Source organism: Gobio gobio, assembly GCF_949357685.1.
Source record: "Gobio gobio genome assembly, chromosome: 6".
NCBI classification, from domain to species: Eukaryota; Metazoa; Chordata; class Actinopteri; order Cypriniformes; family Gobionidae; genus Gobio; species Gobio gobio.
This window is the reverse complement of record NC_137102.1, coordinates 41,385,572-41,399,794: the sequence shown is the minus strand read 5'-3', so window position 1 is coordinate 41,399,794 and position 14,223 is coordinate 41,385,572. Positions and strand designations below refer to the sequence as shown.

General features: G+C 37.9%; 1 protein-coding gene across 1 annotated transcript in view; it reads left to right on the top strand.

Annotated features, from left to right (window-relative positions):
• Positions 1-13,658, top strand: part of gng7 (guanine nucleotide binding protein (G protein), gamma 7) — a 36,396-nt gene extending 22,738 nt beyond the window's left edge. The window contains exons 3-4 of the mRNA XM_079818412.1: positions 8,640-8,761; positions 10,707-13,658. Of these exons, the coding sequence (XP_079674538.1) occupies positions 8,681-8,761; positions 10,707-10,832 (207 nt within the window). The 5' untranslated portion in view covers positions 8,640-8,680 and the 3' untranslated portion in view covers positions 10,833-13,658. The remainder of the gene's footprint in view (positions 1-8,639; positions 8,762-10,706) is intronic.
• Positions 13,659-14,223: the final 565 nt, after the last annotated feature.

Here is a 14,223-nt window from a genome sequence, read left to right as displayed (position 1 = left end):
CCCAAACTTTTGAAAGTAAAATAAAAATGTAAAGTAAAAAGTACACACACAGTATGACGTTACATCAGGTCAGATGGCAATTCAATCATTCATTTTAATATATTTGCAATGTAAGCATCATGAAATATGCAAAACACATTAAAATGGTAACATACACACATTATAATAGGTCAAGCTAAAAATGCAACACTCAGTTTTTTTGCAGAGGTGTAAAGAGTACCTGAAAACCATACTTGACTAAAGGTGCAGATGCCTTACAGCGAAAAGGAAAATTACAAGTTACAAGTCACCAATTCCAAAACGAGTAAAAGTCTTCGAGTATCTGATTTTAACATTAGTTAAGTATTTTACTCGTACTGAATGTAGGCTCAAAGATGCACTAGTGCTCAACACCTAAGAGACATGCCAGTGAACGTTTGTAAGATTAGAAATATTAGAATTGTTATTTTCTAAAATCAAAATAAAACTGAGCACGTAAAGTATTAGATGGCGAATGCGATATTGCTTCTTTATAGCAGAAACAAACTGCTGCAGAAAAAGTTAGGTGCCGTGCCATACAAAATGTAATGTATAACAGCATTACTCATCACAAATGTATTAGAGTAAAAAGTACATTTACTTGTTCATAAATGTAGTCGAGTAGAGAGTAAAAGTTGCTAATATATTTGAACTGGATTTGTGGTCACAATAGCTTCTTGCAACGTTCAACACAAATTGCATCGGACCGCATTCCTACAATTCCTCCGGCTGTTAAACAAATGCTTAATGAATTCCTTAGCAACCATTTTTCACTGTATGACTATTTAAAGTTATTATCATGAAGTGGTTTGACTTGAGCTATTCAGGCATTTTCAAATCCCTCTTTTGTCCGCCTTTTTGTTAAACAAGTTTTGAACAGGGTGGTGTAGGTACCACGGAGTGATGCACACACCGGCAATGCCAGCTCCACCTGTCTTATCAAACCTTTGAGTGGGTTGTGGATGTTGCACCAGTTTCTGACCTCAAGAATTCAACATAGTCATCGTTGTAATTCATTTGTAAGCTCATTATATTGATGCTTTTTATAAACCAAAAAACGGAGAACAGTCCCATTATTGTCTTTGCATGCCGCATGTGTCTGCCAGAATTGTATCAGTAATGGTTCTGCAGGGAACACGTTGTATAAGCCTGTCCAAACAATTTCCACCCACTTCAATTATTTGTGTCTATTTTTCTGTCTGCCTGGTCATGAGTCTGTCTGTCTCAGTGTCTCTCTACAGATCCGTCCCCACTGGTCACACCCTGACATACAGACACAGGCGCACGAATGTTCTGTGACCCCTCTGTGCACATGCATGCTGACGTGAGCAAACACTCCCTCACTTGATCTCAGCTGGGAGATGAGAAATCCCATTCATTTCCTCTCGTTTTCCTTCCATGCCCCTCATTTGCCTCCCCCTTCATGTGTGCTGCTATGCTGGAAAGTCCTGTAAACTGAGGAAAACACTTCTGGCATTGCTGTTGGCAGCTGATCAAGCTGTATGTGTTTTCGGTTTCTGATTCTTGTAAGAAGCTTTGCAGCAGCTGACTGAGCCTGTCAAATTCGGGGAAAGGTGTGGAACTTAACAGTCACAGTGGCTCAGGATTGCAACTCTGTGAACTTGCCATGAACTCCCTGCTCTTTTATATAGTGTGCATAAAATATAGGGTAGTTTACGCTCCACTATTGTCAACAAACAGAATTGCATAAATAATGAATGTTTTTGCACAGGTTGCCATAGGTTTATGCTCTCCCTTTCTGCAAGTAGTTTAAGCAGGGATTAACAATAAGGACTGCCCTATGCCCCGTGACCAGCATAAACGACACTCGATATTTGACAGAACAGGCCCGATCAGGTCAGTGCTGCATCATCACGAAAGTTTATCATTTGCACTGCTTTTAAGTCTTGCCAGTTTAAGTATTAAGCGCAAGAAGACTAGAAAGTAGTTCTGGGCGGTATACCGGTTCATACCGAAAACCGGTGTTTAGTTTTGTTATGATATTAATTTTTACTATACCGCAATACTGGTGCATGTCGCTTAAACAACGGTTGGAACGCTGCACACTCGAAAGAGAACTCAATTCAATACTTGTGCGCTGTGTGAGAAGTTTTACATGTGCAACAGACATCCAAAGTGTGCTTACAGAAAGCTGCCTCTCAGACAGTGCAAATGCTTAATTTAGTTATTTCTTATGCTGTTTTTTTTTGTTGGAGTTCTCTTCTTGCGCTTAAACGGACATATTCACGCAAAGAAAATTCCCATATTGGCAAGTATCCATGTAAACAGTCTGTTGTGTCTTAGGTGAACAGAAACAGTTGAGAAATAAAACATATGTGTACCTGTATTTTGGATCTGTGCAACTCTTAAAGTGACAGCAGCCTAATAAACCTGCTGCTGTCTTTGTTTTTAATGTTAATTAAACCAAGGACAGCAATTTATATGAGTTAGCCATAACCTTATTTATTAAAACAACGAAAACAATAACTAGGGCTTTTTTATACATTTTTTGTATTATATTTTTTGTATGGTGGAGCCAGTGGGGCCCGGCCTAGTCTCGTGTAGCCAGACCTTCAGACTGACGGCAGAAGGTCTGGACTCTATCGCAGGTTTCATTGGTCAAGGACCGCCCAAGAGGACGTTTGACTGACATGTAACACAACCAATCACAGTTTTTGTTCAGCGGCATGTTTATGGGCGTGAAAATGAAAAAGTCGATGTCCCTGCAATAACAACCGGGCATGCGCCTATTAATTATTCGTTCAAGAACGTTGTGCGAGTTTACTGCAACAATGGAGCCGCGAACTTCACATACTTTTGAAAATCCAGTGTTTAGTCGATCCTGGTAAGCACTCATTGTCACAGTTGTAAACACGACGGCGTTCTTCTTCCACGAGGGAGTTTGCCGTCACAGGATTTGTTTCCAGGCAGACTGTTAAAGAACGCAACACACACTCACACACACACACACACACGTCTTGCGGACATCTTGTAGAATTCAACCAATCAGATGAAGACTTTGAAACTCCTGAAGTGTTTTCAGATAAGTGTATCATATGCATCAGACGTTCAGCCAACGGTCTGTTCAACGTTGACTACTAGTTGGTGGTTAGTCTTCTTTTAGTCTATTTGTGTTAGTATTGAGGAAACAAATCAGTTTGCTAGTGTTGACAGATTTCACTTTTAGCATATATACACTTTTAACATTTTTCTAAGAATTTTTCTTCTAAGAAACTGACCAAAAATATTGACGACTCATCATATACTAAACTGATTTTTGTCAGTTCAATCGCTTTCTCAGCATATTAGAATAATTTATGGAGGATCATGTGACACTGAAGACTGGAGTAATGAATGCTGAAAATTCAGCTTTGCATCACAGTAATAAATTACATTTAATTTAAAATGTCATGCATATATATTTGTTCAAATAAATGCAGCCTTGGTGAGCATTAAGGGAACTTTTGCCCGGTACGTTAAATATCTTAACATAAAAAAATACAAACATCAGCTTTAGTTCAGGAATGGCCATAGTGTTTACTGCTCCTCATTGAAAAGATGATGACTTTGATTGCATTTTTGTTCTAAGCTATTTTAAATATAATAAATATAATTATAACACCTTGTCTAAGTACAGCATCAACTGGTATTAGCAATGATGGAGCAGCTATTATTTTCACATGCTTAAGCAATGAGCAGGCACAAATTCCTGTGGCCTTAATAATCACCCAGGCTCAAATTTGATTGGTTGTCGATATGAGGCATCTTTCCCGGCTAGGCTCGAAGGGCCGTTGGTCAGGTTTTGTTGACAGCCAGAACACTCTATATTTTCCTCTATCTCCCCCCTCTTTTCCTCCCTCACGCTCCTTGTTTAGAACAATCATGTACGGTATTCCCGCCGAACACTCAAAGAAGCGGGAATGTAGGAAGCATCTGGAGCCTGGTGAGATTACTGAGAGAGCCGGCACGTTGCCACCAGGTGTCCGTTAGAGGCAAGGGCTTTTTGATTTAATACTACCGCTTGATTGGAAAGCTGGCGGGAACTGCCGCCTCACTTTGAACTCAAGAAAAAAGTCTGCCTGCAAAGCCGCACATATCAGAACAGACTGTGACCAAACAGAATGATGCATACTTCAGATTCTCACTTGACCACTGTTTACATGCTGCATCCTTGATTTATCAATGCTTTTTGCTTTTTTGATGCTTCAGGGACATACCAAAAGGGTTAGAAGGAAAAAAGTATGGGAAGAATGTATGATATTTTTTTTTTTATGGTCGGTTAGGGAATAAGCTCATTGTTCATTGTTAATTCATTTCGTTCATAATACTAATGTTAGTTTATCAACAACCTGGTATTTTTAAGGACTTATAAACTAAATTGACCCTATTTACTTTTTTTATATTACTAGTCTTGTGGTGAACAATTCATCCATGCAAGTTATTTTTTTTTTATCAAAATCTGAAAATGTACTTCCCCTCTAGATGATGTCAGTTTGACGGCTTGGGTAGAACATACCCTCCAACTGTTAGTCTGCCGCGAGCTCTGATCGAGAGCTGAAGTGAACGCCCACTTTTCTAGATACAATCAATTCCCAGTGGGAAAAAAACAAGCCACACCCTCTATTTTTCGCATTCAATATTCCGTTGTACTGGGAAATTCCATCACAATAACATCTGAAGTAAAGTCGGGTTCAACTTCCGGTTCACAGTGACTTTAAAAATGCATTAGTGTATATATAGAAATGAACATTTATTCATGATTAATAAATGTAGTAAAGGTTTTGTTCAGTGTTATATCAGCAAATTAAACCTTACCTATTCACTGAATAAATGTTTATTATTGTTGAATATGCAACACCTCATTGTGCCTTAAAATGGAGCATAGGGACTCGAGGGTGGGGTGCAGTTTTCCACTGCCCCCTTCCTCCTCCTCTTCTTCCTCCTCACTGGATTAGAATTCCACAGAGTGGAGAAAGAGACGCCTGTTTTGGAGACTCTCCTTGGTGCTGCAGACCACACAGTTATGCGAAAGCGCAGTGTGTGATTGCACGTGAGCCTGATTCCTGCTCCGAAAGAGAGAATGAGGAGTGTGTGTGTGTGTGTGTGTGTGTGTGTGTGTGTGTGTGTGTGTGTGTGTGTGTGTGTGTGTGTGTGTGTGTGTGTGTAAGACATGGATAAGGGTTAATATCAAGACTGTCTCTGAGGAGAAAATAAAGATCTAATAGGAAGTTCAGCACACTCAGTGGTGCCTTGTGACACGGTCTAAGCCTCTTTGATTTAACCCACTTTTTGTAGAGTAAGTTTGTTGTAAAATGCCAATAAATGAATAAATCTGTGACCACACATTGGCAACCCATTGTGATAAAGTACACTTTAGCATACTTTTAAAAAAGAGTACTTATTCTGGAAATAATATACTTTATAAATGAATAATAATATACTAAGAAAGTACTTAAGTGCCTTCTGAATGTATGTTTTCATGCTCTTAATTGCATGTTAATTGCAATTAAATGAAAATATATTAACTATATTTATATTAAATGCAATTAGCTTTAGAGTGCTTATTTTACTAAGAAAATACTTAAGTGCCATCTGAATGTATTGTTTTAAGACTCTTAATTGCATGTTAATTGCAATTAAATGAAAATATATTAAAGCTATATTATTTATATTAAATGCAATTAGCTTTAGAGTGCTTTTTTAAAACCACTTAAGCATATTTTATATGCAATATTTCATAACCCACTACAGTGCTTCAGTATCAGAATAAGTGTACTTTAAAGCACAACAAAAGATTATTAAAACATATTGATTTAAAATGTTATTAAAAAGTGCATTAAAAGTTCTGAAAGGGTACTCTCTTTGAGTGTTCTTTAACATTATTATTAGATTATCTGCAAGTATAGGTTTTTAAAAAGTATACTTGTAAGATTTGAAAGTACACTACAAGTGCACATTCAATACAATTAAGCACACAAGGGTAGTCCAACTGAAGTCAGACTAACAGATCTAAATGCAATGCGATTGCATTTCATCCTTCAAGCACTTGACTACGCATTGTGTCATGTAGTCTTGGGCAGTAAGATGAAGAATTTACATTGACTATGCAAAAACCAGTTGTAGTACTTTCATGTACAAGCTGAACATGTAAACGTACATTCTGTAATGCATCGCTTTGTTTAGGGCAGTATTAAAATTAGTTGCAATGCACACACTTCTAGTTGCCAACTACAAGTTGCAATCTAAGTCAAATTGAAATTTGTATTTATACCCAGATATACTGAAGTAAAAATGTTTAAAAAACTTGCTACTTTTCAGTAGATAAGAATAAATCCCAGCAGCCTACATGGAGCCTACCTGGTACACACTATGGCTCTGTGTATCCAAAGCTTGTTCCTTTAAGCAGTTTTCCTGTGAGGGTTTTCTTTTAAAAAAAGGAAGATGTGGTTGGAAAAAAATTGTGAAGGGAGACATCGTCCTTTATAAGACCTGTATGTTTGAATGAATATGCCAATGTATTCTAGAGTGCTGCAATTATGTATGCAGGGCCGCTGTGCACATTTCCTGGAATGCAGCACACGGAGCCGTGAAAGAGACTGTGTTTGCTGTGAGAAGACAAAGCCCAGGCACTAAGCAACATGTGTTTAGAACTACGGCCCCTTCTAGGAACGTCGTGGAATGCCAGGGGTGCAGCGCTGTTTTGGGAGCGCGTGCATGGAGCAAAGGGAGGGGGTCGTATAAGGAGTGTGTTTGTCTCCAGAAAGAAGCAAACCTTTCACTGCCTCCAGTGTTTCCTCTGTTTCTGCGGTTACTTTGATAGTCACCTCCTCTGTGGGTGTGCTGATATTAAAATTTGCTTGGTGTTGCTAAGTGGTTCTTAAAATGACCTTTTGGTGGATGTAGCTGTATGAAAGGCTTGTAGTAAGCAAATCGCATGACATGAGAAACAGAAAGAGAAACAGTTTATGCTTTAAATGGATCATTTAGGCTCACTTATGTTGTTCCAAACCTGTATGACTTACTTTCTTCTGTGGGACACAAAAGATGACCCCCCCCCCCCCCCCCCCCTCCATACAGTAGAAGTCAATGGGGTCCAGTGTTGTTTTGGACCCCATTGGCAAAACAGTTGAAACATTTGATAAAAAATCACGATGGAAAGCTAAAGTCTTAATTTATCCCTTTTTATTTTAAGGGTGCACGCTCATCTTTCCTCACGCATTTTGTTTTCAGAACACTTGGTCCTAAAATAAGGAGGGAGAAGATAAGCTGGTGTGCTTGGCCTCAGAGGACAGCCGCACCTGTTTTCAGTTGTACTTTTAGTCTGATTAATAGTCCCCAAAACTGGGTGGTCTGGACTGATGTTTCTGGGTAGTTGTGTGGTCGGAGCTGTCTAACAAATATCTTGATTGACATATTATTTGTATAGGTAAACTATTCTAGTGGCTTGACTTTCTCAAGTTATAAGATATGATTGTAACTTCAAGGGATGGTTCACCCCAAAGAATTCTGTTTACTCACTCTCATATCGTTCCAAACCTGTGTGACTTACTTTCGTCTTCTGAACACTATTTTAAAGAATATTTTTGTCCATATAATGAAAGTCATTGTGGTTCAAAACAACATTGGACCCTACTGACTTTTATTGTATGGACAAAAACAAAAACAAAAAAACATGACATACAATACATGACATCATCTTTTGTGTTCTGCAAAATAAATTATAGTTACAACATAAGGGCGATTAAATGATGACAATTTTTAATTTAGGGTGAACTATCCCTTTAATTATTACACTTTTATTTTTACTCCCTGCCGTCCCTGCTTGCCATTCTTGAGGTTTTGTTAAAGAGATAGTTCACCCAAAAATGAAAATTCTGTCATTAATTACTCACCCTCATGTCGTTCCCAACCCGTAAGACCTTCGTTCATCTTCAGAACACAAATTAAGATAAGATAAATCAGAGAGCTCGCTGATCCCTCCATAGACAGCAATGTAATTAACACGTTCAAGGTCCAGAAAGGTACGAATGACATTGTTAAAATTGTCCAGGTGACTCCAGTGGTTCAACCTTAATGTTATGAACTTTATTCAACAATTTCTTCACGTCTGTGTCAATCTCCTACACAGTTTACGTTGGTCAGCTCCTGTGTCAACATCACACGCATGCGCGTGGTGCTCACGTGATCAGCATCGGCCAAAGCTCTGACACAACTCGGAAGAGCTGCACTGTATTTACTACGTCAAGAGCATAGGAGACTGACACAGACGTGAATAAATTCTTGAATAAAGTCGTTATTTTTGTTTGTTTTTTGCGCAAAAAAAGTATTCTCGCCGCTTCATAACATTAAAAACCACTGGAGTCACATGGACTATTTTATGATGTCCTGTCCTTTCCTACCTTTCTGAACCTTGAACTTTAAATAGCTGTTTATGGAGGGGTCAGAGAGCTCTCGGTTTTTGGGTGAACTATCCCTTTTAATGTCCTCTAAAAGTTGAAAGTGAGTTTGAAAGCAGCTCGAGAAGCATCTCATTCATTACATAGATTGTCCATAGGTCATACTGTGCATGCTTTGAATGCTGCTTCCATATTAATATTGTTGCATCTTTTGTTTTCTTGTAGAATTTTCTCATTTTACTTGGCACGATAACCGATGGCAGAGAATGTCGACGACTAATAACATAGCCCAGGCCAGGAAGTTGGTGGAGCAGCTGAGGATCGAGGCAGGCTTCGAACGTATTAAGGTACACAAGGTTTTATTATTCTTTAAAACATGTTTGCTTTCAACTAATAGCAATAGCTTTTTTGCTTGTTATTGATATGTTGGAGGTGTGACATAGTGGTTACTATCTAGAACTGTGGTGCTCATATGAGAAAAACTGTTTGAATACTGCACTGTAAAGAGATATCTTGTTAAAAGTGCAGCTGTGGTTGCCAGAAATTCACCATATAAAATGCTGTGACAATGTATCTGATATTACGGGATGCCTTTTTATTTGACAGCTTGTAACTGTATATTTCATGAAGTGATTTAAGGGTAATATAACTATCACCTAACCAAAATCTGCTTTTTATAATCAAATGTACTGATAACCACAATTAATAATACAGGTGGCACAATGGAAGGCAATGATGAATCAGACAGAGTTCCTCATAAGTGGCTTGTCCATAACACATGAGCAATACTCTCATGTAGACGTGCACAGGCTCATACACACAAATACAAAATACCATAAGGGTGTTGACAAACATGACATGAAACAATGCAATGAACATTAAATAAACAACAAAAAATGAAAAACAAAAAACACCATACTGTACTGATGATAAAAATAATAATAAAACAAATATTTATATAAAATAGGATCATGTTTGAAGTGTCATGCAGGGACTTTTGGGAATGCCCTTAAATGCCCATAAATAATTTGGTGACTTCCTAAAACCATGAATTTGACATTTAATTTGACATATAAAGAGATATTAAACCTTTTACAGCTTTACACTGTATATAGGTATTTACTGTAGCATTTTAACAGTATTTAAAAAAAAAAACCATTTAAGGCCCAATGAAATTTGTTTATTTTTTCCCAAATTCCATTTAAATTTTTCTGGATTACATTTTTCTTCGGGTTTTAATTATTTTACTATTTTTGGAGTATTTTTTTTTTTACTCCATTTTAATGGTTAAATTCCATTTTAGTATTCAAAAAGCATGTTAATTAATTGAAATCATGACATGAAATATGTTTTATTTGATCAAATTCTGTTTTATTTTGACCAAATTCTGTGTTTTCTGTTTTAAATGTTCTGGGTTCCACTGGTTTAAATAAATTGTAATAATCAAAAAGCATGTCTAATGAATTAAATTCATAAAAAACATCAATTTATTAATTTCAAAATGTAATAACATTTCTAAGAAAATACTTTTTTTTCCAGAAATTCTTGTGTATTTTATTTTTTCTGAAAATCAAATGAAACAATCATTAAATTTCTTTTAATCATATGAAATTAAACAGTTTTTTTTGTCAAACAAAGTGCTGCACAAAATATTTTTAGTTTTAGTGTTCGTATTATTATTACATTGAGACAGCTACATAAAAAAAAAAAAAAAGTTGCCATGAAAACCCTTGAAGTTTCTGTGTTTATGATATGACGATAGTTTTTCTGAAATGAAATGGTAAAATGCTCATGAAGTGACTCTCAGAGCGGCTCTGGAGAATGAACTTCATGTCCTCATATAGTGAGGCGGCAAAGGCTGAAAACACAGTGAGCGTCACGCATGCTTCAGTGTGTGTGTGTGTGTGTGTGTGTGTGTGTGTGTGTGTGTGTGGTAAATGAAACCTGCGCCATTAATTCACACATAGACACACAGAACATCTAGGATTCATATTTAAATACTCTTTTGTGGTGTAATATTCATAGACACTTTTATTCATCAAATATTTTACAAATTCTGTGCAATTCCGCATTATACATTTAAATTCTGTTTTTATGACAGTATTCCAAATCATAGCACCATAACACCCCCCCCCCCCCCCCCCCCCCCCTTCATTTCCAGTCATCCTTCTACTCTTTTTAAAGTAATAGTGACAAAAATTAAATGGGAAGAAAGCGATTCAAATCTTTCACTCAGATTTTGATAATAGTCTTTGACTCAGTATCACATCTCTTCCTCTTCCTCTTTCCCAGGTGTCTAAGGCTGCTGCAGACCTCATGAGTTACTGTGAGCAGCATGCCCGCAGCGACCCTCTGCTGGTGGGGGTTCCCACCTCAGAGAATCCTTTCAAAGACAAGAAGCCTTGCATCATTCTATAGCTACACTGTCTAGCCCAGCTATCCCAGTCCCACTTTAACCGATGCCCATCCCCAGTCAATGGGCAATTCCGTCCAACACTTCTTTTTACCTGGTATTCTCCAGAAAATAAACGCCACACTCTCTCGGTAAAAACAAAAAGGGGCAATATCTGTATTACCTAGCGTCATGTAGCCCAGCGTTGAGTGAATCTATATGAATGAATCAGCACAGCACGCCTGTTTACATTCATGCATATAGACGCACTTAACAGGAGGTGGCATATTTCGGATTTCTAAACCGTTTCAAAAGATTACACAGAGACTGAGAGATACTCCAGCATGTTTTTCAGTGCAGCGGCTGGCCTTGTTACCATAGGTGATGGAGGAGAGTAGAGGAAGACAGTCATGATTATGCTGACTGACTAGCTGGCTAGCCCAGTCATACTGTGGTAAACGGTTGTTCAGTATTAACCCTGCATTGTGCAAGCTAAAGGTTCATTTTAGATTTGTATGGCCAAAACTGAATCCAGGTATGCTTACCTTTATCAAAACAGTGCATTTCATGTTTTACAAAGGGATTCAAGACATTAACCAGAGTTGCCAATATTTTTACTTTTTTTTTTCTTCCTCAGTCCGTTTGTGAGCTGTAGTTTTTCTTTTCATTGATTAAAACTCATTAGACTTAATGCTTTGTTTTTTTTCTAATGTTTATACTATATTTCAGAATCCTCAAACACTAAGTTATAAAGAAATGATTTTATATAATGCAGAAAATATATTTACCTAATACTTTCCTTCCCAGCTCCCTCCTAAAGTGCAGTTCTGTATAAAAATGGAGCCCTATTATTTGAGATATTAATGTGAAATACGAAAAAAAGTTGCAACATTTGTGGTCAAATGTATTAAAATGCCAAAATTTGATATCAAATATATCAAATAATAATGAATAATTAGAATCCTAATAGCAGAGGCTCGGACATGCCCCATTAAATTTAGTCATTTTAAAGTCGAAGCCCCTGCAAAGGCCATTTTTGTTTTTCTCTGAAACCAAACTTGATTGTAAAATCCATACAGAAGGAAAAAAAAAATGTATAAACTTTCTTTTGGATATGTTCAGAGGTGTTAACTTTGAGAATAGCTGTTTGGATTTGTTTGTTCCAATTTCTTCTTTCTATGGAAACATGGAATCTGGTCATTGAGTATGAAACTGTACAGTGTTTGATAACTAAAGCGCATTCTTTCTTTCTTTTGTGGATGTTTTATCTTTTTGTAATCTTAGTGTAATATTTCCGTTTCTTCCATCATTCATATTTAACCGTTGAGTTAGTCCTCTTTAAGGTGAGGCAAAAGACGCGAGTGAAGGATTTGATGGACGGCTTCAGTGCTTGTACATGTGATAGTCAATGGGTTACCTGCTCCCTGCGAGGGAATGTGGAAGAGATTGTTAACACAATGCCCACGCAAAGTGTTGTTCGAAGCACGTTTCATGAGGTGGTCCGTGTTGTTAAGTCTATCTAAAGGGCAGGATGTTCAGTGTTATGCAACAGGCCATCTGGTTTGGCTCGGTCTGAGCAGTCACATGCAAAAGATGAGTGGCAAGGTCAACCCACAACTCTAATTGTCCAATGTGCACTCGGCATCACAGAGTCATCACAGAGTCTTTTGGGCCACCAAGAGTGACGGTTTTGCATGTGACAATCCCCGAACAGTCACTCACAGTATTCAGATAAGTGCTAAAAACAGAATTCCCCCACTATCCCGCTTCGTATGCTGGAAAATAACAACAGAGTGCAGGAAAATGGGTCTCGTTGTGGGACAGAGGGGGTTTGTGCTCTCTGCGGCCCACGGGATGCTGTCATCAGCTCCTGTATTAAGAAGGTCACGAGATGCTATGTGTCATCCGGCAGGTCAGCGAACAACAGAATCGCTCAGTGGACTGAGCTGCTCCAGCGACATCACTTCCTGAACGGAGCAGTGTAGTGGCTTTTTGCATTTCAAATAACTTGAGAGAGATGGGTAGCTACTTCAGAAGAAAAAGCACCGCATTATATAATGGAGGATTACAATTGAATCACTTCAAGTGTTACGTTAGAAAGTCTGACTTTCTAACCATGTTATTGCAAAGGAAGTCCGCTTTAGGAACAAGCCTTTCAGGCCAAGTGCGAAGTGCTCAAATGCGCTAAACTAGCACTACAACAGTGTGACGTTTTTTGACCAGCCACCAAACTCGCTGTACCACATTTGATGGTATTACACTGGAGCAAACACTGTGAAAATCAGCTAAGCTAAGTTAGCTTGTTAGAATCGAGTTCTCCACCTTCTTGACTCAGTATAGCGCTAACAACTCCCCGCACTTAGGTTTAATAAGACCCCGCCATCATTTAGCTGAGAAAACGTCTTGCTACGTTGTGAGACCCGTTGTTTGCGAGCGCTAGGACAAGCGAGCGTTGCGCGCAGCGAGAACACTTAAGGTGCTGAGAAGGCCGTGATACCTTAACCTCAATTCCTCGTTCCCTAACGTTGTTCGACTTCACACACCATCGAGCTCTTTCATGACCATGAGAGATGAGATTTAGGCTTTGTGTGGGTAATATCTGTAGCTGAGTCCTTAGCCAGTAGATTTCAATCTCAGCCTGTCCCATTAATTTGTGTTTTTTCCTGTGTATGCATATGTATCTTTCTGCCTTGATTATGAAGAAATATATCTATTTTTTGTAATTGTTCTTCTCGGATGTGCCATAAATCATGTTTTCTTGCACAATGTTAATATTTTGTGGATATTGCTGTTTAAAAATGATGATATCGGAAAAAGTAGATGAAATAAAATAAAGACAAAATGTTACTCTGCATCGACGCGGATCTGTTTATTAAACATGCTTGCCTGAATTGTTCTAAGAAAACGGTCTCACACAAACGACAATTTATGAAAAGCAATACACCTTTTTTTTAATTATTAAATATGTTGGGCAAATATTTTTTGGGAGTATTTTGCAGTCCCATTTGCTTTAATGCTGAAGTGTGTAATTTCTGCAAGGCCAAATGAATTTGCAAAAATTTGATTGTTTTCAAACAGGTTTCCCAAACACCCCCAGATCGATCGATCTATCTATCTATCTATCTATCGATCGATCTATCTATCTATCTATCTATCTATCTATCTATCTATCTATCTATCTATCTATCTATCTATCTATCTATCTATCTATCTATCTATCTATCTATCTATCTATCTATCTATCTATCTATCTATCTATCTATCTGTCTGTCTGTCTGTCTGTCTGTCTGTCTGTCTGTCTGTCTGTCTGTCTGTCTGTCTGTCTGTCTGTCTGTCTGTCTGTCTGTCTGTCTGTCTGTCTGTCTGTCTGTCTGTCTGTCTGTCTGTCTGTCTGTCTGTCTGTCTGTCTGTCTGTCT